At 36.0% G+C, this 27,500-nt stretch overlaps 1 protein-coding gene across 2 annotated transcripts in view; it reads left to right on the top strand.

Annotated features, from left to right (window-relative positions):
* Positions 1-27,500, top strand: part of zranb3 (zinc finger, RAN-binding domain containing 3) — a 124,122-nt gene that overhangs the window by 58,585 nt on the left and 38,037 nt on the right. The window contains exons 9-13 of one of the 2 annotated variants that reach the window (XM_087304025.1): positions 7,861-7,980; positions 12,191-12,310; positions 13,931-14,110; positions 14,373-14,537; positions 19,177-19,585. In XM_087304025.1, the coding sequence (XP_087160151.1) occupies positions 7,861-7,980; positions 12,191-12,310; positions 13,931-14,110; positions 14,373-14,537; positions 19,177-19,585 (994 nt within the window). Of the gene's footprint in view, positions 1-7,860; positions 7,981-8,737; positions 8,979-9,074; positions 12,311-13,930; positions 14,111-14,372; positions 14,538-19,176; positions 19,586-27,500 lie in introns of those variants that run through there. The other variant, XM_087304026.1, reaches the window with a different exon arrangement.

Raw genomic sequence — 27,500 nt, 5'->3', positions numbered from 1 at the left:
TAATAAATAAAGAAATATCCAATAAATAAATAAATATTAGATAATCAAAGAAATAATAAATAGATTAATAAATATTCAATAAATAAATAATAAATAAATATCCAATAAATAAAGAAATAAATATACAATAAAGAAATAATAAAGAAATAAATATCCAACAAATAAAGAAATAATAAAGAAATAAATATCCAATAAAGAAATAATAAATAAAGAAATGTCCAATAAATAAAGAAATAATAAATAAATAAATATCACCTAATCAAAGAAACAAGCAATAAGTAAATAGCCAATAAAGAAATAATAAATAATGAAATATCCAATAAATAAATAAATATCCAATAAATAAAGAAGTAATTAATGAAGAAATATCCAATAAATAAAGAAATAATGAATAAAGAAATATTCAATAAATAAAGAAATAATATATAAAGAAATATTCAATACATAAAGAAATAATAAATAAAGAAATATTCAATAAATAAAGAAATATCCAATAAATATAGAAACAATAAATAAATATCCAATTAATAAAGAAAACTTGGTTAAACATTTATTTAAAAAAAACTTTCATAAACTTCATAAAAATCATTTAGACACCTTTGCAAAAAAGAAAAAAAAGAAAAAAATTGCAAAAGTGGCCTTTTTTGTTATTTAATGCCAAACAATGCTCTAAATAACAACATATTTCTTTTAAGAGTTTGGAAGACATGTAATCTGTAGTTTACAGAATAAGACAAATGGCATATTGACCAAACACATAACTATGAACTTTAAATCTAGAGAAAACTTGCAATAATAAGAAGAATTAATAAAAAATCATGAACACACACACAAACAACATCATAAGCAAAAACTGCACCAAGGTTGCCAGGATGTTGCTTTAGTACCATGTCAAATGTGTTTCTAGGGCGTTCTGGGTGGTTCCAATTTGACAACCCCAAATATCTGATCTCTATATATATCTTTTATTAATCATTCATCAGATGAAAACCATAAATCTGAATGGTCTCAGCGTAATATCACTAGTCTCTGAGTCCTCCTGCTCTACATCCTCCTCTGATCTGCTATTTCCAGTGCAAATGAAAAGAAAAAAAAAAGCGAGCCAGCCCTCATTTCTGTGAATGCCATCAGAGTAACGGGCATCTGCGGCGCGCTTGCCTCTCTCTAACGATGAGGGACAGCGTGATGTCGCCGCTAACGACCACCATGCCAACCGGCCCTTCTGTTCTCCACATCAAACACAACGGCATTGCCATGGGAACCATCTCCAGGGGGGCTGGACCAGCGCCGAGACGACCTTAATGCTGACCTTTCTGATCGCCCCACATCTTTTCCTGCAGATCTCACTGTTTCCCAGACTTAACAAGGTGTTTTTATGAGCCCCAGACGAGACCCGCTGGAGCTTTGTGTGATTTATTTGGGCTGTTTTTTGCATCAGTTCGACGTCACTGTTCATGCTAGGGATGCTCATTTGCATACATTTCCCAGATCGATCGTTGTTTATATTAAAACAGTTTTTTTTTATCTATAGATTTGACTTGATTAATTGGCTGTGTGATATGGAGGACCAAATATGCAACAATGAAATGATAAATGAGTGCATAAATATCTGGAAAACATAAAGTGCAGTAATAAATAAATAAATAAATACAAACTATTCTAAAAGTGAAGCAATATAAAAATAAATAAGCGCATATAAAAATAAAAATGGAAAAACTAATGAATGAATTAAAGTTTAATGCAATAAAATATCAAGTAAAAATACATGCATGACATAAATTAAGGGGGAAATCATTAGGATTATTCATTTATTCATCTAGACGCAACCCATCTCTGAAAAACATTCACACACACTCACACTCACACTCATACACTACGGACAATTTAGCCTACCCAATTCACCTGTACCGCATGTCTTTATGGACTGTGGGGGAAACCGGAGCACCCGAAGGAAACACTTGCGAACGCAGGGAAAACATACAAACTCCACACAGAAACAGAAACCGGCCCAGTGGAGGCTCGAACCAGTGACCTTTTTGCAGTGAGGCGACAGCACTACCTACTGCGCCAATGCGTTGCCCCATTAGAATTATATTATATTTAAAAATACAATATCCGATTTACATCATATTACTTTATTTTTCCATTGTTACAGTTGTTTTTCTCTCTCTCTCTCTCGCTTATTTTTGTCTCCGATTTCTGTTTATTGGAGAGAAGATTTTCTCTACACATAACTAAACAAAATAGTTTTAATAGCTCATTTCTAATACCTGAATTATTTTCTCTTTGCCATGATGACCGTAAATAATATTTTACTAGATATTTTTCAAGACACTTCTATACAGCTTAAATTGACATTTAAAGATTAACTAGGCAGGTTAGGGTAATTAGGCAAGTTATTGTATGATGATGGTTTGTTCTGTAGACTATGGGAAAATAATACAGCTTAAAGGGGCTAATAATTTTGACCTTAAAGTGGTGTTTAAAAAAATTAATTCTAGCTGAAATAAAACAAATAAGACTTTCTTCAGAAGAAAAAGTATTATCCAACATACTGTGAACATATCCTTGCTCTGGTAACTTTAAAATTCAAAGGGGGTCAGGTGTTATTAATGTTTTTTTTAAAGAAGAAAGGATTTTGTTCGTCTAGGCGGAATTTATTAAATGTAAAAAAAAATTATTAAACTGTTAAATATCTATTTACTTAATATTTATTTATTACTTATTGTGTATAATTTCAAATAAAATTATTACTCCAGTCATTTTTACTATTACCTTTAATAATAATACTAATAATAATTAAAGTTAGAGTGATTTCTGAAGGATCGTGTGACTCTAAAGGCTGGAGTTATGAAGCTGAAAATTCATCTTTAAAAACACTGGAATTAATTATTAAGTTAAAATAAATGATAAACTACTTTTGAACAGCTATTTTATAGTGCAACAACATCTCACAATTTTACAGTTTGTACTGTTTTTTTAATTAAATAATTCAGATAAATTCAAATTCAGATGAAAAAAAAATCTGATAAAATAAATCAGTTATTAGAAATGAGTTATTGAAACTATTATGTTTTTTAAAAAAAAGTGCTGAAAAAATCTTCTTTCCGTTAAACAGAAATTGGGAAAATTAAACAATATAAATAAATATGTAAATTATAAAACGTAAAATAAAATACAAACAAGATGGTCAGGGTAACGGATATTTTGTTTTGAATTTGTTGTGATTTAAAACAACAAATTTTGAATTCTAAAACCTTCGAAACTCGAAAAATCTCACTAAACATGTCTGAAAAGATATTTTATATATATATTAAAAAAACTTTAAACAAAATTAGTTCAGTTCATCTTATTCTGGGTTCACATCAAATGCAATTTAAAGTAATTGCATGAGTTAATTACATCTTACAAATGTCATACGTAAACTACGATCTTCTGCCGGCAGCTCGATTGACAGTGAATGTTCGACACATTTGACCCAAGTGTGCGGAAATTGCCTCAACAATGTGATAATCCTTTTAACATTGGACATTATATGTTTTTATATGTCTTTATATGTTTTTTTTATACTTTAAATGTATTGCTTTATATTTACTTTTTATATTCTTATATTTCAGGTTTTCTTATACTAGGCTCATGTCGTATACATCTATGCGAATGGAAGCTACTGGCATTGCGAATAACACTGAATGTTCGACACATTTGACGCAAGTGTATGGAAATTGCCTTAACAATGTGATAATTCTTTCTACAGTGGACAACACATAAATCCTGAATAGTTCCTATTACTTAATTGATAGATTTCATGTCGTCTTATGCTGGGTTCACACCAAATACATCTGTCCGAATGGAAGCGTACGTCTGCCGGCAACTTAATGTTCGACACATTTGACGCAAGTGTGTGGAAATTGCTTCATAAAGTGATAACCCTTTTAACAATGGACAGCACACGAGTCCTAAATATTTTTTTATTACTTAAGTGCTAGATTTCAGGTCGTCTTATTCTGGGTTCACACCAAATTAAACTGTTGTGACAAGGCAGCACTGGCCCGATCGGGCTAGTAACCATCCTATCTACTGTCCCAAGCATCTCGCACCCTGGCCCCGGGCCATCAGGCAGTCTATACTGTCGAGCCCTGCAATAGCAGAACAGCAATTACTGAGGCGGCAGGAATAAAGATAATACAGCCTCATCTGATTGGTCAGATTCAGATAAACAACCAATATATTAAATAAATGTCATTCATCACACATGTCTGCCATACGCACATACTATTATCGCGATACCGATACTTTTGCGCTACATTGTGCAGCCCTAGTTGTAGACGGTTGCGTTTTTGGCTTGTTTATATAAGCCAATTGGTGTTTGTTTGGAGTTATGTGTCATTTTTATATTTATAACCACCTCCGAGGATAGTGGGTGTCTGGCGTCACTGGCGTTGTTATTTTGGGGCTCGTGGGCTGAAAAGTTCGATTAATCGCTCGCATAGCTAGATTTGTCGTTAAAAAAATAAAAACAATTCCACCAAAGCGTCTTCATTACTCCAGGAGTTGTGTGCCCGCTTTCTTCTCCAACTACAACCACTTTATATCGTCCTCCTGAGCACAGCGTGTGGCTCCAATGAAGCTTTCCAGCGCGTGTGAGAGTGTGTGTGTGTGTGTGTGTGTGTTTTTTTTTAATTTGTCAAACCCGTGTGTTCTGGTCCCTGCTGCTCTTGTCCTCCTCGCTCTTTCATTTATTGTTTGCCGCTGAGATGATATCCTCTCCTCTCTCCTCTCTCTCAGGGCAGAAATGTGCGGTGTCAGGAATGGTGTCACTTCTTGAAATCGCTGTTTTTGCCAAGTGAAAATGAGTGAAGCGGAGCCACACATACACGCACACACCACGTACACTTGAGGCTGTTAAAAAAAGCTTTTGCGCTCCTTCACAGACAGTTTTGGGCGCCAATTAGGCGATATTAAAAAGGCAAAACTCTTCAGTAATGAGAAACCGGAGAGCAGCTTTGAAACTCGGGGAAAAAAAAAAAAAACGAGGACTGGCTTCCGGCAAATGACTTGATATGCTGTTCGTTTAACAACTACGCTAAGCGTAACGGGCGTTAGCTGACGAGTTCATCTCTCAGTTTTTAGGGTTTGGTGTTATTTTAGCAAGGGGAAAGCAGGATTTGCTGGCTAAAAGATGCTTCGGGATTAAACAGCCAAGAGAATGGTTTTAAAAATGGTAAAAGAGAAGTTACAAGTAACGTAGTGATCATGGTGTGTTGCTATGAAATGCAACAGTCATGTAGAATGAAGTAACACTACTGTTTCTATAAATAATAGATGTTTTTTTTTGTTATTAACACTTCTTGAAAATATATATAATAAAGAATAATTTTTAAGTGTATACACTATATCCAAGCTACTGGTCAATAATGAGTAATACAGAGAGATGTTTTTTTGAACACATTTTTAAACTGCAATTTCAATATCTGATTTATTTTTTGTCTTTGTCATGATGACAGTACATAACATGTAGTTCATTTTGCAAGATACTGTACTAGTATTCAGCATAGCGTGAAATTTAAAGACTAGACTAGGTTAATTAGAGAAGCCAATGGACAATTATCTTGATAAAAAAATAACTTAATTCGATTAATTTTAATCTTTAAAAAATAATAATAATAAAAATTAAAAACTGCTTTGATAGGGTATACAGTATGCGGAAGCATGCTAAAGGACTTTTAATTTGTCAGTGACTTCCGGTAATCTGTATGCCATTACAAAATCGGCACGTTTAAGGTCTGTTTTCTTTAAAAATCAGCGATCTCCACTGGCTGAGGGATAGCCGATATGAAGTGGGTCTCAAATTAAATTACTGCATTAAATTACATTTTTCCCTGCCATGTCTTTAAAATATAAACATTTATTTTACCCCAGTATATTCAAGAGGGCTTCTGCGCTAGCCTGCCGATTCTGACGAGCGTGTGCGAGTAAACTGCTTTTTGTCTCATTTTTATGCTTGAGAAACTAAATGAATGCTAAAGTCTGTTTACCTGATTATATTTTAATTACATTACAACATCGATGCTGTAAAACGAACCGTATGAAATGGAAAAAAGTCACATTAACCGTTCACCGGAAGTTAATCAGTATGGGAAGAAACACTAGCTCCGCATTTACTCTATTCCAGTCAAGATGAAAGAATCTCCAGATTAAAAAATATTTCCTTGTTTTTGTTGAGTATCACTTAGAAAATATCTTTTAAAAAATGTCAAATTTAATTTATATATATTTATATATATATATATATATATATATATATATATATATATATATATATATATATATATATATATATATATATATGTAATTTTTAAACTAATATATTCACTGACCGGCCACTTTATTAGAGACACCTATCCATCTGCTTGTTAACGCATATTTCTAATCAGATTAACTCGATGCATTTAGGCATGTAGACATGTTCAAGAAGATCTGCTGCAGTTCAAACTAAGCTTCAGAATGTTAAAGAAAGGTGATTTAAGTGACTTTGAACATGGCATGGTTGTTGGTGCCAGACGGACTGGTCTGAGTATTTTGGAAACTGCTGATCTATTGGGATTTTCACGCACAACCATCAATAGAGTTTACAGGGAATGGCCTGAAAAAGAGAAAATATCCAGGGAGTGGCACTTCTGTGGGTGCCTTGTTGATGCCAGAGGAGTTCAGAGAATGGTTCGAGCTGATAGGAAGGCAACAGTAACTCAAATAACCACTCGTTACAACCGAGGTATGCAGAAGAGCATCTCTGAACGCACAACACATCCAACCTTGAGGCGGATGGGCTACAGCAGCAGAAGACCACACCGGGTGCCACTCCTGTTAGCTAATAACAAGAGGCTACAATTCACACAGGCTAACCAAAAATGAACAATAGAAGATTGGAAAAATGTTGCCTGGTCTGATGAGTCTCGATTTCTGTTGCGACATTCGGATGGTAGGGTTAGAATTTGGCACTGGACTCAAATGGCCTCCACAGTCACCAGTTCTCAATCCAATAGAGCACCTTTAGGATGTGGCGGAACGGGAGATTTGCATCATGGATGTGCAGCTGACAAATCTGCAGCAACTGCGTGATGTCATCATGTCAATATGAAGCATCATAATCTCAGAGAAATATATCTAGTACGTTGTTGAATCTATGCCGTGAATGATTAAGGCAGTTTTGAAGGCAAAAGGTGGTTTTGCCTTCAGGGGGAAGATGTATATATATATATATATATATATGTATACTATATATATATATATATATATATATATATAGATATATATAGATATATATAGATAGATAGATAGATAGATAGATAGATAGATAGATAGATAGATAGATAGATAGATAGATAGATAGATAGATTTAATGAAAATATAAAATGTCAAAATATGTGTAAAATAACATTCCATTGTATTGTTCCAGTATAACATATATTCATGTAATAATTAGTAAAAATATAAACAAAGAATATCTTGATTAGATTATTTTAAAACATGCCTTGCTGATTATTAGGTAACCAATGTCTAAAATACACAAAACCTGTTATTATGTCATCAAATGATTCTTATACTCAATATACTTGATTTCTCTCAGTATAAAAACCATTGTTACACTGAAAACCAACACATTTTAGAGTCCATCTTCTGTTAAACATGATAATAAAAAACTTTTTGATGAATCGTTTGAATCAAAACACTGATTTCATGCTTTTAATTTCAATGTGGTTCACTCCAGAAATATCTGTGTTCTTGTCATTTGATTATAATTTGAGTTCCTAAACAGCATTTTCTGCTTGTATAACGATTTGAATTTTATTTCTGTCTCAGGCCGGAGCGGTGAAGGACTATATAAAGATGATGTTGGAGAGCGAACAGCTGAAGTTTCTGGTCTTCGCTCATCATCTCAGCATGCTGCAGGCGTGTACCGAGGCTGTCATCGAAGCCAAGGTGTGTGTGTGTGTGTGTGTATGTGTGTGTGTCTGCGCTGAGACTCCAGTGAAAGCAAAAGTATGTCAGCACCTCAACACTGTTCATTAAATCAGCCAGCAGCAAAGGCTGTCACACCACTGTCCCAACACACACACACTGACCCATTCAGAGGGAAAAAGAGAGGTGTGTGTTTATGTGTGTGTGTGAGCTGAATGAGAGATAAGGCCCAAAAAAGTGTTTGTGTGAAATGGGGGAGAGAGAAAAAAAACGCAATGAAAGGGCTTGACAGCAGTAAAGGAGGTGAAGGAGAGCGTGTTGATTCCCTGGGTAGAGTTCATTCTTTGCTTTAACACATTCCCTCAGTAGGGCACTGGTTCATTCTTACGCCCAAAGAATGGGTCAGAGTCTCGCTGTCAATCAGACGAGTGTGTAGAAGAAGCTTTAGTTTAAAGTTATGTTTAGCACTAAACTTTCATCCCAAAACGATAATTCTGTCATCCTTTAATTACGCTCATTGTTTTGAAAATACATAGCATTGTTCTTTATTCTGATGAGCGAAATTTGAGAAATGTTTAACGACTTATACACTTTAATCAAAGGTGCAAATCACTTTTTTTGGTTCGATTCTCAAAGCAATACCTAGAGATGTTGAATTATATATAAACACCCAATTTGTGCAATTTTTCTATGTAACAAAGATTGTTACAGTTATGTACAGTGCATCCGGAAAGCCTTCATAACGCTTCACTTTTTCCACATTTTTTTTTTGTTACAGCCTTATTCCAAAATGGATTACATTTCCTCAAAATTCTACACACATTCTGTACAGCCGTTTTCAGATCTCCTCAGAGATGTTCAATAGGATTTAGGTCTGGGTTCTGGTTGGGCCACTCAAGGACATTCACTGAGTTGTTGTGTAGCCACCTCGTTGATATTTTAGTGATGTGCTTTGGGTCATTGTCCTGCTGGAAGATAAACCGTCGCCCCAGTCTGAGGTCAAGAGCACTCTGAAGCAGGTTTTCATTCATGATGTCTCTGTACATTGCTGCATTCATCTTTCCCTCTATTCTGACTAGTCTTCCAGATCCTGCTGCTGAAAAACATCCCCACAGCATGATGCTGCCACCATCATGCTTCACTGTAGAGATGCTATTAGGGATGGGTGAGCGCTGCCTGGTTTTCTCCAAACGTAATGCCTGGCATTCACTCCAAAGTGTTCAGTTTTAATCTCATCAGACCAGAGAATTTTGTTTCTTGTGGTCTGAGAGTCCTTCAGAAGCCATTTGGCAAGTTCCAGGCGAGGAGTGGCTTCCATCTGTCTACTTAACATACAGGCCTGATCTGTGGATTGCTGCACAGATGGTTGTCCTTCTGTAAGGTTCTCCTCTCTATACAGAAGAATGATGGAGCTCAGACAGAGTGACCATCGCGTTATTGATCACCTCCTTGATTAAGGCCCTTCTCCCCAGATCACTCAGCTTAGATGTCCTTGTGCCTCGAGGCAATCCTTTCTCTGAGGTCTACAGACAATTCCTTTGTCTTCATGCTTGGTTTGTGCTTTGACATGCACTGTCAACCCTGGGACCTTCTATAGACAGGTGTATGCCTTTTCAAATCATGTCCAATCAACTGAATTTACCACAGGTGAACTATAATTAAGCTGCTGAAACATCTCAAGAATGATCAGTGGAAACTGAATGTAGCTGAGCTCAATTTAGAGCTTCAAGGCAAATACTTATGTGATTCTTCAGGTTTTTATTTATTTTTTTTTATAAATTTGCAACAATTTTAACAATTTCACTTTTTTCACAATTTTTTTATTTCACATTGTCATTATGGGGTATTGTGTGTTGCATTCTGAGGAAATAAATATATGAATTAATTTTGGAATAAGGCTTTAACATAAAAAAATGCGGAAAAAGTGAAGCGCTATCAATACTTTTTGGAGATTTATAGAGCACTTTATAGACATAGAAGTGAACCAAAGTTCCGTACAAAAATATCATGCACTGAGAGAATAGTTATATAGATATAGATGGCTGCTTTATCACCAACAGACACCACTAAAAGTGTAGCGCGTTGAAATTGGGGAAGGAATCTACGCTTCATGTGCTTTAAGAAGCGATATGTGAAAGGCCTCTTAAGTTGTATTGGTGTATTCTTGCCAATAGCCCAAAACACGTTGTAAAAGTCAAAATGATTGAGTTTTATCAGAATAGTAAGTAAATATTATGCTTCAATAAAATATTTTGTACATTTCCTACAGTAAAATTATAAAAACTCTAATTTTTTATTAGGATAAGCACTTCATTTAAACAACTTTTCTCAGTATTTAGATTTTTTTGGTCCCACTTTATATTAAGTGTCCTTAACTACTATGTACTTACATCAAAAAATAAATACAATGTACTTACTGTGTTCATAATGTATTTGAGAGCACCTATGGTGCTCTTGAGTTGGGATAGGGGTTGGGTTAGAGACAGGTTTGGTGGTGTGGGTAGGTTTAAGGGTGGGTTAAGGTGTAAGGGATGGTCAACAGTGTATTTACAAATGTAATTACAGAAGTTAATTACAGATGTAATTACGTACAGATATTTAATCAAGCATAAGTACACAATAAATACATTTATTTACACAATAAGTTCATTGTAACAAACGATTAATTCCTGTGTAAAAACATATTAGTTAAGGCCACTTATTATAAAGTGGGACTAAATTTTTTTAAACCCTCAGATTGATTGTAAATTGATTGTAATTGTAAAGTATGCATTACCTGACAAGTCTTGTTGCCTATGCAAGTTTTAGGAACAACAAATAATAACTTGACTTCTATTTGATCATTTGGTATCAGAAGTGGCTTATATGAAAGGCAAAGGTCTCTAGATTACGCTTATTTTACCTAAATAAAATATGATCATGCCTTGATTTTAAATTATTTAATTAGGACAGTAAGGTCGGACTTTGCTTAGACAAAAGTCTTGTCACTTAACAGAAATAATGTCCAGTATAGAGTATAAAGTTATGGTGCAGTGGAAAAAGAATTAATATTGTGTATGACCCCCATGAGTCATCCTATGAAAAAATGGAAAATATTGTGGAATTTAAAAAAATTGCGTCTATTTAAGTTTTTTTTTTTTTTTTTTTTTTTGCTTTTAAATGTATTTGGTTTATTTAGGTGTGTTTTGTTTAGTCCAGTGTTCATTTGGATTAGAATCTTAAATTGAGTCAGTTGAACCAACTCACACAAAAAAATTTAAATGATTCATTTATAAAACCACTTGTCATTTTTTTTCCTCAAAGATTCAGGTCTAATAAACCCATCACAAACTTTGATGCGATTCAGGCTTTGGTGCCCTTCTAAACGTTCTTCTAAATTTGCATTGCATCACTTGACAAACCCATTTTTGACATCTAACAGACATTTCATCAGAAGTTGTTGATTCTTTTACCGTGATTCGTTCTTTTTGTCCCTGTTCACACAGCGTCGCGCTGAAAACACTTTGCACCCTAAAGTGCGCGGCTGGGTGTCGACACGGTGTCTTCACAGATGTCTCACTGTTTTAATGAGAGCTTGTTTTGTCAATTTCCTCTTCTTTTTTTGGCCCCCGCTTTTTTTTCCCCTCCATCTCACTCTCACTTTGTTACGCTTCTCTCTGGCCAGACGTTTGATCCCAGAGACTGTGAACGTAATTTTATTTTTTTTTTGCAGCTTTTCCCTTTTTATCCATCCTTCCGTTAATTGGATCTTATGAATCTTATGGGGGAAGAGGGGGCCTCGCACCAGCAGGTGTGATCGCACGAAATCGGGGCGGCACACGCGCTCCGACGCTCTCACACCTGTCACGCTACTCGCACCCCGAGCGAGAGATGCGAAAAAAAAGTTCGGCGGGAAGCTAAAATTAACACGGGTGTGAAAAAGTTCTGAAGTTTTGCCAGGCGGAGAGAGAGAAAAGGTGTTGTACAGCGTTTCACCTGTGCTTTACAGCTGTCAGATGACGGCAGGGAGATGATAATGCCCAGAATGTACTTGAAAGATGCAAACTCTGAATGCCTCACTTTTTGGAGCAAGTTAAGACTCCAATGCATTAAAGATCACAGATCTGCAAAACTCTGTCTTTTCAGCACCGAGCGATGCTTAGATGCTCCTTGCTGTGCTTTTAGTTTGCAGGGATTTTGATTTTAAGGTGGTAATTTTTGCTTCATTAAAAAGATTCGACTTCTTTTTCAGGCTGGTTATATCCGCATCGATGGCAGCGTTCCGTCTGCAGAAAGGATCCAGTTGGTGCATCGTTTTCAAAATGATCCAGACACGCGTGTGGCTGTACTCAGTATACAGGCAGCTGGACAGGTACTGATTTCTTGACTTTATTAACGGTGTTAAAAGTAGTGCTGGACAATAAAAAAAAATACAAATAAAAAAGTATAAACCAATCTGGATTGATGAAACAATATTTCCTAAGATTAATCGCATTCTCATACGCAAAATTCAACAATGAATTCAAAAGTAGTGTATTGCGCACTTATTTTAAGTTTTAAAAGATAAGTAAAAAAATGGACACTATTATTAGATGATTTTTTATTTAAAAAGTTTAAAACGCATTTGCTACACGAACATTGTCATTTGTTGTGCAAGTTCAAGTAATTAAACTCAAATTTGCTTACACTTAAAAGTGGTTTAAACTATGTTTTTAAAGAGCTGAAACAACACATTATTGTGTTTTATTTTAGGGCAGCTTAATCGCTTTATGTTCAATCTACTTACATTTGTAAAATCTAATAAGTTACCTTAATTCCTTCATGTTGTCCCAATACAAATTGATTATGTGGAACCCAGTATTTTTTACAGTGTAAAGTAAAAAACATTCTGTAAGTAAGCGAGAGCTTGTGACGCAGTACTCTGCGTTTGGTGTAAACCCACCTTTAGGCCCATTCCTAATCTTCTTATTGGTTTAGATGCGCTATAACGTCTGTGTCAACGACATCCCATCCCTCCTGCTGGCCAGTAGTCAGGGAGGGTTCAGAGGGTTTGAATGACCCTCCCCCCCCAATAAATGAACTCATTTGTCTTATTTTGCCTGCTATGCCATCATAAATTTGGAAAATAACCCTTCTAAGAAGACTTAAAATGAATCCAAAGAATAGTTTTTCATGAGTCCAACATCTAACTGTGGAAGAAATCATACAATATAACGAAAGTGAAGTCATCTTTCCCTACAAGTAGCCCAACTTTTATTCTGAATCTTGGAGCTTTTTCTTGAAAGACAAAATACCACTTTTATGGTATTTAAAAGTACAACTTTTAAAACGTACAAAAAAAAGAAATCAAGCTCTACATTATTATTATTATTATTATTATTATTATTATTATTTATTTATTTATTTATTGTTATGTTTAAATTTTTTTATTATTCAGATGGCCGATTTCTGACTGAGGAAAGTTAAATGTGCTGGACGAAACTGAACACTATTTTTTGTACATTTTTACTTTATCCATGTTTTTAATTAAATTATTTTCTTTTTCAAGTAGCCATTAAATAGGTATTTGATTAATATACACCTATTAATTAAGCATAAACCTTTTTTAAATATAAAACTGATGAAAAACCTGTCACCTTCGTATTGAATTACACAAGATGAACTGCTCCTTTAACATTATAAACAATCACATTTATATGTCACAACCTCTTGTTAATATACCATAACTGAGAAAGAAAACTGACCTGTATGTATGTTTAAACTAAACAAAACCTACAATTTTTTCAACATTTCACACAACCTTAAACACTCTAAATCACGCCGTCCATAATATTCACATAACCTTTTATTTTAACACCCGTAACAGCCTTATAAACTTCTTCCCAGAGCCTAGTAATGCTCTCAAACATGTCAGCCGCGATGAATGTACATTTTCAATAACGTGCCAATATTGCTCTCCTACAGTAGATTGTATCCACTTGTGTGCTCTCAGGGTTTGACATTTACAGCCGCGTCTCATGTGGTATTTGCCGAACTCTACTGGAACCCCGGACACATCAAACAAGCAGAGGACAGAGCGCATCGAATAGGGCAAACCGCGACCGTACACATCCACTACCTCATCGCCAAAGGAACATTTGACACCGTCATGTGGGCCATGCTCAACAGAAAGGTACATCGATTAAAAACAAATCCCTAGCTGCAGTATCCACAGATGCTCTGCACTAGTTTCACATGCATTTATATAACTTACTTAGGGAGCTTAGTTTTCGGACTTGTTGCCAGAGTGCTTTTAAAAAGGATCAATATGTAATGTCTTGGGACTAAATTAAGTGGGAGCACAATATCTACCATAGGCTTCGTACTGTACAATAAGGACTTGTTTGGAAAATTTGCTTTTATCTGCCGAGAGTCTTACAAATGATATCGGACAGGAAACGGTTACCGGCAGCGCTCTGAACGGAAAGAAAGAGTATCTGAAGGCTGAAGAGGGAGACCAGGAGAAGTGGGACTTCCTGAATTTTGCCCAGGCGTGGACGCCAAACCAGATGCTGAAAGGAGACTCGGAGGATGACAAGGACGGGGTTTTCTTTTCGCATGTATGTAAAGGTTTCATTATTATTGCACATTAAATGGGAGACATGAATAGAGTTGGAACAATTCCGTCTGAATTATCTGTAAAGTTTTTGACAAGCAAGGCATTACTAGTTACTTTTTGCTGTTTTGGAATGCAGTGTTTCTCAACCACGCTTCTGTAGGACCACCAGCTCTACACATTTTCCATGTCTTCTTAACCAAACATGCCTGATATATATTATCATCTCATTAGCAGAGACTGAAAGACCTGTAATGGGTGTGACAGACAAAAGAGACATCCCAAACATGCAGTGCTGGTGGTCCTGCAGGAACATGGTTGAAAAACACTGCATTATTAATCCATTTTCAGTAATATTTTACTTTGTACATACACACGTTTGGTCCAAAATGTAATTTTTTGCCACTTGAGGGCGAGTATTCAACACAAACAAGTGCATAGTTTGATGGTGCCGTAACTGTGTTGAATCATGGAAGTTTTTCGCCTAAACTAAAAATCTTGTTTATCTTTTTGTTTATTATTATTTTTTTAATTGTTTTTCAACTGCTAGATTGCGGTTTTTAGTGGGTCGAAGAGTGTTCTTGTTTTGAGACTTTTGTTTTGAAAGATGTGTGTGAACGCTTTTGGTAAAACATGTTCTCCTAGTGGCTGTTCCAGGATGCATCAGTCACATCTAGTTCACATCTAATTCAAGTTCTGTGGTTGTGGTTGTGTGGAGGCAGCGCACAATCAGTGCTCAAGATCAACCATTTCCCGTTTTTTTTTTGCCAATATAAACAAAAAAATGTCATGGCTGATGGCTAGTACAAGTTCTATTGTTTTATTTGTTATTTTTTGTTTTTTTATTTCAAAAATCTGACATTTCATCTTTAAGTTGTAGTTCTGTAGTTATTTTAGTGAAAGCAACTCAAAAGTAATACAGAAATAATTTAACGTATCACAGTTCTAAGGCGTGTGTGTGTGTGTGTGTGTGTGTGTGTGTGTGTGTGTGTGTGTGTGTGTGTGTGTGTACAGTTGAAGTCAGAATTAATTACTCGTTTCTAAAAACTAAATTCTTTTATCTTTGTCATGATGACAGTAAATAATATTTGACTATATATTTTTCAAGACACTTCTATACAGCTTAAAGTGACATTTAAAGGCTTAACTAGGTTAATTAGGTTAACTAGGCAGGTTAGGGTAATTAGGCAAGTTATTGTATAATGATGGTTTGTTCTGTAAATAATCGAAAAAATGTAGCTTAAAGGGCTAATAATTTTTTTAAAGGGCTAATAATTTTTTTAAAGGGATAATAATTTTTTTTTTTTAAAGTCATGTGAAATAAAAACTAATTGTAATATAACATCCATTTATAATGACCCATTTGATCATGCTCATTGAGCAAGCTCATACTCTACACACAAAAAGTGAAATGAATGAGGACGCATGTGGAGATAACACAAAATTTAAATCAAGTAATTTTAGCATGTCAACGTCAATATATATATATATATATATATATATATATTTATATATATATATATATATATATATATATATATATATATATATAATTTAGGGGTAAAACAACATAATTGTTTCTTCAATGCAGACGCGAACAATTCGGTATCAGCTCAGTTATAATCATAACCGGTTATTATGTACTGACATCATTTATCACATATACGGTTTATGGAGGTAGCTTACTATGGTGAGGATAGAGACTGCGAGGCTAACTACTTAAAAAGCAGATAACTTTGCACAGTTCACTGCTTTAAGTTTGTTGGACAATCTTTCACTGACAGAGGAGTACATCAGATCCCAGCCAAAGAGCATAGAATCAACAAGAGGCGACACTCAGTTGCTATTCAGGGAAACAGCCACTAGATGCTACTAGTGTCACATGGTGGCCATTTTGGAATGAAAATTATAATAGAACAACAGCACGGATAACTAACGTTAGACAGAATGAATTAAAATAATGAGTCAAATATGAGTTAAAATATTATATATTCATACACCCCCATTGAAAAGCAACATTTTAAACAACATCTCAATGAAAAGAAAACAATTTCCAAAACGCTGACAAGACTAAGTTTAACTTAAGACTAAGACTAGTTTTACTTAATTTAAATTAACATGTCAGCATTAATTTATATTATGTTAGTGCGTAAACTATTAAATTAAAGTAGTTTAAAGTGACAGTTCCAAGAAAATAAGTATAGTTAAAATATAAACATTAGGGGCCCTATCATACAATCGGCGCAATGCGGCGCAAGGCGCGGTGCAAATGTTATTTGCTAGTTTCAGCTTGACGCAAGTGTCGTTTTGCTGTTTTGCACCACGTTGTTTAAATAGCAAATGCATTTGCGCTCATATGTGCGCCTATAGGCGTTCTGGTCTAAAAAGGAAGGCGTTCTGAGGCACGCTGCTGGTGCGTTGCTATTTTGAGAAGCTATAATAGATTTTTCATTTGACCAAAACTTACCCGGTCTAAACTCCAGCGCAGAGTTCCGCCTTGCTTACATACTGCTTGATAGCCTACATACAAGATGTAGAGCAATACGCAAATATCTTTACATATGAAAAAATACAAATATTAAGAATATATATAGGATATAATAAGAATATATATATAGGATATAAATATAAAGGATTCAAATATTACAAAACATATTATTTTCTAGCCTACATAAATATGAAAAACGACTGCTTTTATGCTTTCTTCATCTCGGGAGTCTTTTTCAGTTCATTCATAACAATTTGCTTTTGTATAATGTTATGATTATTAGCAATATTATTAATTATATCCATATTTATATTTGTTTTATTAAAAACAAGCTTAGATTTGCCCACCTGCAGGTTTTAGACCATATGGGGCACTGCATGTGTTTTAGGATATAACTCAGGTTTTTGAGCACACTTCGTTATTATTGTTCATTTATTCGTTTGCTGGAAATCAGAACTGAATTTACAAATAGTTTTGAAACAAATATTTGTGCTTAACAAACTAAATTAATTATTTATAGACTAATTGATGTCTGTGCGTAAAGGTTTCCCTATCCACGAGAACGAAAGTGAAAGAAGTTAATTTATCTCTCATTCTTGAGCGGTAGATGCTCTGTTTAACAGTTTTCTGTTAAAAAAAAAACTGTTTGGTTGTGAAATGCTCAGTTTTTCCACTTCCACTTTACATCCTGTAAATAGCAAATGCGGTTATGGTGCGACACAGCTGGCTCTTAAAGGGAATGGGAGATGAGACTCTGATTGATTTATTCTCAAATTCACACCTATAACTCATTAAGAAAATAAACTCAACCCTTTTAGACCATGCGCCACAGAGCAAAGCGGATCTTACCATCCTTAAATTAGCAAATATGGATTCTGACACGCCCTGAATGCGTTTGCGCCCTGCGCGCTCCGTTTTACGCATGGACTGTCAAAATAGAGCCCTAAGTCTGTGAAATAAACTATTAAAAGTGCTGATGATTGTGACTCTAAGTGTTGTTTTGTCGTCTTTCAGGTTGTATCTCTTTAATGCGCGTTTTAAACAAATAAATAAAAAACAAAGCAGCTAATTGCCATCGTGACAGCAATATCTAATGGCCAATCCAAAGATCCAATGTCCGATAGTTTTCACTCTAAAATAGTGGAATCGCAGGACTGTTGCTGGACGCTGCTGTTGCAATGGAACGTTCTATTGAGTGTGGGCTTTTGGTAATTCTAAGCTCTTTGACCTAGCTAGGAAAAAATAAAAGCTGCAAACTCTCTCTCGCGCTCTCTGTGGCCGCTTTGACCTGCTGTCGTGTTCCTGAGATAACGTTTTATTTCTTCTCTCCGCTGTTACAACAATAACGTTACTTGTGAATATAGACACGAGCGTTGCCGTCTATAATGAAGACCGTTTAACATCAGTGTTTGTGTCATTGTTTGCTGAAGCAGCGCCAGAGCCATGCTGACCGTTAGAGCCAATCATAGGTGTTTAAGAACTCGCTCAAAAACGCTTAAAAAAAAAAGCAAATCAGATAACATGTTAATTAGTTTTGTTTGATACATTCAAAAAGAGTGTTTTCTTTGAGCAGGTAAAATTAAAGAAGAATTGTATTAGAAATAATTTATAAATATAATAAACAATATATTATAAATATAATAATGCATAAATTATTGTGTTGCTAATTAAAATATCAAATTGTTTATGGAAAGCATTGTTAATGCACAAAGATATGGAATTGAACCGAATTAATGGCATGGTAATCGAAACCAAACTGAACTGTGAGACCAGTATAGGTTCACACCCCTAATATATATATATGTATGTATGTATGTATGTATGTGTGTGTATGTGTGTGGGTGTATGTGTGTGTGTATATATAATATAATTTTTAATGCTAAAATATTGATTATCACTATTGAAAATAATTATTTTAACAGTCTTTTTGATTGATTTGTCATTGCTGGTGACAGAACTGGTGCTTTTTGACATCTCTAAACATGACTAGGTTTTCAGTCTTGGTAACTTGAACCTCACAAAGTGCTTTTCTCTCAGAAGTGTCTTTGGCTTCATCACTTTGCTGTCATGAGATGAAGTTTCTCAACCTCAAACACTTTGTGTGTGACAAAAAAGCTCTCTTTCTTTTCCCCCCTTTTCTTCCCATCCTCCGCAGTTTGAAAGGGACAAGCAGCACGACATCCGATCGTTCTTTTCCCCCTCTGTGCACAAAGAAAAGAAAAGGAAACGAACTGAGGATTCAACCTCTGATGGATCTCCTCTACCCCAATTACCAGCGGGGGCGGAGCCTACTCAAACCTCGGAGACTCCGAGTTTTGATTTGACAGCTGACCAGGGGGAGGATTTTTCCCCACAGGTGAAGCGCTTTCGACAGGTTAGCCCCTTGTCACGGCGTGGAGGTAAGAAGAGCCCCCTGTCTCCCTTGTTCGCCCCCCGTAGGCTATCGGCAGGACTGCAGGCTCCGCGCCACAATCAGAAGTGGAACTGTTCGTCGTGTACTTTCTCCAACAGTGGACTCCTGCTACGCTGTGAGATGTGTGACAGTCCACGAAATGTGCAGAAAGGTAAAATCTACATACACTAACTATATGCGTACATATTTTTACGAAACGTTGTTTTTTTGGTAACACTTTATTTTAATTCTCACTATTAACTAATTTGTTAGCTCAATAAACACCTAATTTGCAGCTTTATAATAGTTATTTGGGTAGTAGTTAGGTTTAGGTATGAGGTAGGATTAGAGATAGAATAATATGCATAATATGTTTGGAGTGGAGTCACAATATTTTTAACCACGCCCCTATTATTGTTAGTTTGCTATAAGGGGAAGATGCACAAATAAAAGCCCCGCCCCCTACTCAATATTCCATTTCAGGTGTAAGTTCATTAACATACTGAAATAATGCTAACGGTTTATGCAGCCTTCACGCAATTACTCGTAACAACCACATAGCAAAACCCTGATAACTACCTGAACCCCCTTGCAATCACTAAGCAACATGCTCAAAACTGTTTTAACACCTTAGCAAGTGCATAGCAGCACACTTAGCAACCAACTACAGCAATGCTAAAACTAATTAGCAGCACCTGAGCAACTGCATTTGGTGATGAGTTTTCATCATTTTAAATAAGGCCTAAAAATTTATTATTATTATTATTAATAGTGTATTTGTTGTTCTTTTAATATTTTATTTGTAAACTTTTATTAATCAGCAAAGCAGCTGTAATGAAGAGTTGAGCAGTTCTTGGACTGTTTTAGCGTTTGGTTTGTCTTGCGTCTCAGCGACAGCAGCGCTCAAATCCTAAACTGTTTATTTCCAAAAATTCTAAATTAGTTTGTGAACTCCAGATTTCCCATTTGGTCGGAGACTTTTGGACTTCCTTGTGTTTGAGAAGCTTTTATAAAAAGGCACTGCTGATCCGAGGCCCTGATCCTTTGTAAATCAACATCCAACCTTCTTTCCCACTGCTCTGAAAGTTACTAAAGCATCTAAACTTAAAGAGAATTTTTTTTTAAATCAACAAGAGGCACACAACTCAAAAAAAAAAAAAAAAAAAAGGGGTGCGATAGCGAAGGACAGAAATAAATCAGATTGAAAATGAGTCATTATCACGGCCACGGTGAGGCGGAATGGATTTTGGCACCTGTCAAATCAAGAATGCCGCTTTCGTTCGGCGTCACCGCTAGCAAACTTTGTGAAATCTTTGTGTGTGTTTTTTCCGCCTTCAACTCCAATGCCATCGATCAGATCGTCAACAGCCTAATCAAACACACAGATAGAAACACATACAGGCCAGCTGCTGCTGTCTTATTACACGCATACATCTGTGAGTGTGTGTGTGTGTGTGTGTGTGTGTGTGTCTGTGTTTAGATGACGCTCTTATGTGATTGAAAGCCACAATCTGTACACATGCACATTGTATGTTCGCTTTCTTTGTTCTTTAAGGGAATACTAGAGCTGAATAAGGTTGTTATTGTGTTTTCTCCATCACGTCACTTCAAATATGTATGACTTTTTCTTCTCTTTTGGATAAATATCAAAGTAAAAGATGAATTAATTGACTATTATAATTGACTAAATATGCATATTTAACAAAACTGTTGCCTTTCTGTCAGCTGGAACCAGTCTGGCCATTCTCCTCTGACCTCTGGCATCATCAAGGCATTTGCACCCACAGAACTGCCGCTCACTGGATATTGTCTTTCTTCAGGCCATTCTCTGTAAACCCTAGAGATAGTTGTGCGTGAAAATCCCAGTAGATCAGCAGTTTCTAAAATACCCAGACCAGCCCGTCTGTCACCAACAACCATGCCACGTTCAAATTGTCTTAAATCACCTTTCTTCCCCATTCTGATGTTCGTTTTGAACTGCAGCAGATCGTCTTGACTATAGCCCCTTTCACACATACAGACCTTTCCGGAAAATTTTCCGGAAAGGTTGTATGTGTGAACAGGTCCTTTTTGAAAATACCGGTAAATTCGTTCTGGCTATTTTCCGGAAAGAGAAGTTGTAACATTACCGGCAATTTGCCAGAATGCTGCGCTGTGTGAATGCAGAAGGAAGATTGCCGTAATAAGCGCGTGCACGTCTAGAACGTGCTGACGTGAGACGTCTGCTTTAGCCAATCACAACAGTCAGACGCATTTACGTCTGCGTGGTTTGTGAGAATAAAAACCTTTGAATATTTTTCCAGACACATTTAGCTGCTAGAAGTTAGTCAGATCACGCTTATATGTTCTTTTTTTATGCCAACAGTGTAAATAATCATCGATGAGATGCTTATGATAAGCTGTTGTTTGTTTACCTTTAAGCTTTGCGTGTGCCTTTGAAACAGCCTGTGAGCGCCTGCACACGCACATATTATGAACATCTCGACATGAGAAAGTGATCCTGCGAAAGTTGTTCACAATATTGATCATCCACAGAGTTTGTAATTCAGTCAAATGTTTACAAATACAAGCGCAGCCGTTTAAAGCTCATTTGTGGTGAATGATGTCAGAATTTACCGGTATTTTGGAATGGATGTGTGAATGCTCTTTTCCGGAAAATTTACGTAACGTCCTCGCCTGTGTGAACAGCGCTTTTTTGAATATACCGGTAAAGTCGTTCCGGAAATTTTCCAGATATTTACCGGTATCACTGTGTGAAAGGGGCTTATGTCTACATGCCTAAATGCATTGAGTTTAGTGTGATTGTCTGACTAGAAATTTGCGTTAACGAGCAGTTAGACAGGTGTACCTAATAAAGTAGCCGGTGAGTGTAAACATTATAATGTAAACATTATTATAATTAATAATATAATCTCACACTTTTTTTTCTCACGGGTTTTTCTCTACTGATATTTTCAAAAAATGATGCTAAGCTGTTGCTGTGTGGTCGCTAGGATGTTGCTAAGACACTTCTATGCAGTTGCTAAGATGCTCTGAGCAGTTACCGTGCTATCTTTCTGGTAGGTAACTTGACCTTTTAAACAAAAAAAAAAAGAGAGAATTATGTTCACTGACAATAATACTAATGATCTGACTGAAATATACAGTTACCGTTTACAGACCCACACACACACGCGCACACTCACAGCCCATCAGTGTAGACGAGTGGTTTCCAGCAGGAATCTGACTGCCGATCAGCTTAATTTGAGGCGTAAAGCAAACCCGCGTCACAGCAATCAAAGTCTCACGTCAACACTTCAACACTCCAGATCTGTTTTCTGCTTTCACAATCCTCAAAATCACAAAGCAGGAATATCCATCTAAACGCTGTCATGAGCAAATAACGCAGATTTACACAACTCCATGTGTTCACGCTTGAAAAACAGTTAGGATGAGCAGCTCGCTATTCACTGTAGGGCTCTGAAAACTCCCATCATGCACCAGCTTGGCTTTTGGATGCATGATAAAGTTTCTCTTGCTGCGTCCCAATTCACATACTTTTTTGTGAAGGAAAAGTATATACTTTTGAGTGTGTAACAGAGGAGTATGCAAGCTTTGGGACATACTACTTCCTCGTTAACAGATCGTTACGTTGCTTAGTTCTGTCAATTATCCACATTACTTTCATATTTAATTTCCTACCTTATTTGAGAAGCAGCAGCAGGTTAATCTGCCATTCACGAGTCTTTCATGCAGAGAAATCTCCTCAGGTCTTTGGATAATTCTGCATTCAGACGTTAATGTCCAAACACGTCTTTATAGAAGTTTTGTTGTTTTGCAGTAATGTTGTTGCAGATGAAATACGACACACAAAACGCGATTTAAATATGCTGCAGTTGGCTAGATATTAAATAACGGTCATATAAACATCTTTACTGGGTCCAGGGGAGGCCAAGCTGGAGCACTTGCTCTGGTCCCCTGGGCTCTGCAATGGTTGGGGAAATTCAAAATTAAACCAAAAACAAACTATTTTAGTTGGCTTGAAATTGGCAATGAAAATTTGGGATTTGCAGCCAGAAGAACCGAGAAGTAAAAAAAAATATATAAATCTTTACCGAAGCCTCTTTACTTGACAGTTGGTCTTGCGTGTCCATCATGTTTGTAGATTATTTAGTTGGAAGTTATATTCAGATTCACGTCCACACACAATGTATTCTGGGCAATATCAGAGCTTAGAGTATTGACACTTCTACACAACTAAAATTTTGACCGGAAATAGTAAACCATCCGGGAGCCTTTGGCATACTCTTTTCAACATTGATTTTGGGACATACTAATTCTATTTTCAAATACTATTTAGGACGGATAGTATTTGAATTGGGACACAGCATCTCTCTTTCTTTGTTTAGGTTTAAGCCTTTTTTATTATTAATTTGATTTGTTTTGGTCAAATGTTTATCATTTCTGGTTACAAATTTGTTATAAAGATGAAGGGAAATGGGAAAGCAGGAATGCCTGATCTGTTTCATTTACTCATTTTATCAAAGGGAAAAATTAAAGTATCATGCATCACCTTGTTTTTTTTATTTATTTATTTTAAATAAATTTTTATTTTATTTTATATATATATATATATATAGTTGAGTTCAGAATTATTAGCCCCCTGTTTATTTTTTCCATACAGCTTAAAGTAACATTTAAAGGCTTAACCAGCTAGGTTAGGGTAATTAGGCAAGTTATTGTATAACGATGGTTTGTTCTGTAGACTATGAAAAAAAATATTAGCTTAAAGAGGTTTATAATTTTGATCTTAAAATACCTTTAATAAAATTAAAAACTGCTTTTATTCTAGCCAAAATAAAACAAATAAGACTTTCTCCAGAAGAAAAAATATTATCAGACATACTGTGAAAATTTCGTTGCTCTGTTAAGCATAATTTGGGAAATATTGAAAAAAGAAAAAAAATTCAAAGGGGGGCTAATAATTCTGACTTCATCTGTATATATGAGCAATATCATACTCGAAGCAGTGCGATATGGCTGTATATCAGCACTGGTGGGAGGTAGCCTCTCACCAGTGCGGGACGTAGCCTCCCACCAGTGCTGATAAACAGCCATATCGCACTGCTATGAGTGTTATTTTGTGTTTATACAACAGTTCGACAGCACAATCTTGTATATAAAAAAGAAAATCAAACACGGAGTCTAAAACCCTTTTGTATTAGGAACTACTTTCTTCCGCCATTCATTCACATCTGCTGCTGACGTCAAAACTGCTAGCGTTTGAATAGTTCTCTAGCGTAATGTCTAAAATAATGAGAAAACAGGTGATTTTTCTCACATTTTAAGATTATAAGGCTGAACGTTACGTGAACTGCCATCAGTCTACGGAGTTATCTCCCTACAGTCTATTACAGTCAACAGTATTTCTCTGTTGCCGCCGGTATTGTGACGGGTGCCAGGTGTCCCGGCGAAATGAAATCCTATTGGCCTTTATGTGTCTCTCCCAAGTGTTGTCGACTACATACATGCCAGTCAATGACAATGAGTAGAAAAAAGTGGAAAAAAAAGACACTCAAACATCCATCGCTAAATGAAATGTTACATTAATGAAATAAAAGAATGATACAGTGGTAGAGTGACCTTCACACACTTCTCGGAGCTCGCCAGAACTGAACTAAACTCCCATACATGCGTGCTTACATCTCAAAGGTAAAACAACCACAGAAGTCCTCTTAAAGAAGACGTTTATACACAATGCAAATCAAACATTAAGCGACCTTTACAATATTACAATAATTACCCTGGAAAAAAGCAGCGCAATCACTGCCAGACTGCTGTTGTGTTTGCAATGAAGAGGGACAAGGCTGAATCCAGCTTCTTATTCGCAGCTTCTTATTGACTCTATTATATCCACCTTAAAAACCGCAATGCTTCAGTTTTTCAGCTTCTTATTTGCGCTCAAGAAAAGACACAACAGTTTTAATCTTCTAAGCTAGGGCTTATTATGACGCCATCTTGTGGATAGACAACGTCAACCGTCCTTGACTAATGGTCACCAAACCGCTGTCTCTCAGAAATGCTAAATATTTTAAAATGGGCACTATCCTTATAAATAGACTGCATGGTTGTTATCTAATGCTATGTTCACACCAGACGCGAAACGCGCGGATAAATCGCGCTATTCGTGAATAAATAGCCGCGTGAACATTTGAGTTTACTCGCTTTATTCGCGCGTCAACCCCCGCTTCATTCGCACGTCAAATCCGCTTTAATCGTGTGTCAAATTCAATTCAAAACAGAAGTGGATTCGCGTGATGGGCAGGGCTTCTGTCTGCCCGGTGACTTTAGCTTCATAGCTAAATGGCTAACATGGATTTTATTAAGAAAATAACAGTGTTAATGTGCTTTATGGAGACTGAAAAACACAGTCAATACGTTTAGGTTCCTGTCTGAGTCCACTGCATCCTTTCAGAGGTGCATCCAGCTCTGTGAGCTCATAAACTCCTCTAGAAACTGAACCTGGATGACGGAGACTTTCAGCGGTGCTTCTGACTGAGCCAAGCCCAGTTTGATGAGTTTTGTCGGTGTCGCCTGTAGGGACACCATCAACAGGTTCTACGTCGCAATCACGCCCCCACAAGAGCAAGCTTCTGATTGGTTAATGCGGCGCGGATGTCCGCTGAAGTTCAGATTTTGGAACTCGAGAGATTCGCGCAAAACGCTCGTTAAGCGCGTCAAACGTGCAAAACGCTCAATTCGCCTTGCGCCATTCGCGCGTATCGCGTCATTCGCGCCGCAGGATGTCTATTTGTGCGTTTGCATTGACTTAACATGTAAATCACTCGCGCTTGACGCGCGTTCCGCGTCTGGTGTGAACGCAGTATGAAACAACTACATTCTCAACTAAAATAGCCTCAAAAGAACATTATGTTGTCTAACAGCAGGACTATTTGTCAAACTGTAAAGCATTCTCTGCTTGTATGTGGGTGGAGTGATACACAAAGGTGAAGAGGCCTTTGTGCGGTGCTACTGGCAAAATATCTCACGACTATCAGCCAATCAGATTCGAGAACCAGACAGAACTGTTGTATACAAACACATACACACACACAGAGACACTGTCTCAAAAAAACCACCAGCAATACTATGTCATACAAAAATAAGACTGCTTATCGAACTATAACAGGATTAAAATGGACTAAAGTTCGTACAAGAATAAGAGCGCAATTTTTGCATTTGAATAATCCATTTATTTACTTTTCTTGGCGATGATGTAATGATGTATTTATTTATATCTGTGTAATGTTAAAATAAAAATGGTGATTTCGAATGAAGATAAGAGTTTGATCAAAGGTTTACGAGAACTGAAAGGCTACAATGGATTGGATTACTTGTTAGTGAAAATTGATCGCACTGGATCAATATGTCATGTGGCGGGGAGTAGCCGTCCACGCACTGACCGTAATGTTAACAATATCACCTCTGTCATGGTACAGAGCCGAGAAGACACACCACGCACCCATCGCGAGGCTGACAAATATTGACTCCGTTATGTAAACGTTGCTTTATTTCTGCGTGCTGATTTAGTTTGCTAGTAATAAAATTGAAGTGTTCTGTCAATATTTGGGTTATCAATGTTTAACAAGGTAATGCGGTGATATAAATCAGATGAGCTGGAAAGCAAGCATCATATAATTTCATTTATTTGCCATCTAATTACAAAATATAATGAAAGTTGGAGTTATTTTGGTTAAATTTTTTCAGACTGTGTATATATATACACACACACACGTTCATACATACATACATACATACATACTTTTTATAATATATTTTATCTCCAATAATATATATATATATATATATATATATATATATATATATATATATATATATATATATATATATATATATATATATATATATATATATATATATATTACATATATATGTATTTTTTAATTATCCTTTAACTGTTGTTTCTGGGGTAAAATTTGTTATTTGTTTTATATTTTAGGAGGTTGAAGACAAGGACAACTTTAAAAAGGTTGTGTCTGTCTGTCTGTGGTGTAAAACTATGGAACAGTCTAGATCAGACTCTCAAA

Source organism: Danio rerio, chromosome 22 (assembly GCF_052040795.2).
Source record: "Danio rerio strain M-AB ecotype USA chromosome 22, GRCz13ab, whole genome shotgun sequence".
Taxonomy (NCBI): Eukaryota; Metazoa; Chordata; class Actinopteri; order Cypriniformes; family Danionidae; genus Danio; species Danio rerio.
This window is presented reverse-complemented; position numbering and strand designations above follow the sequence as displayed.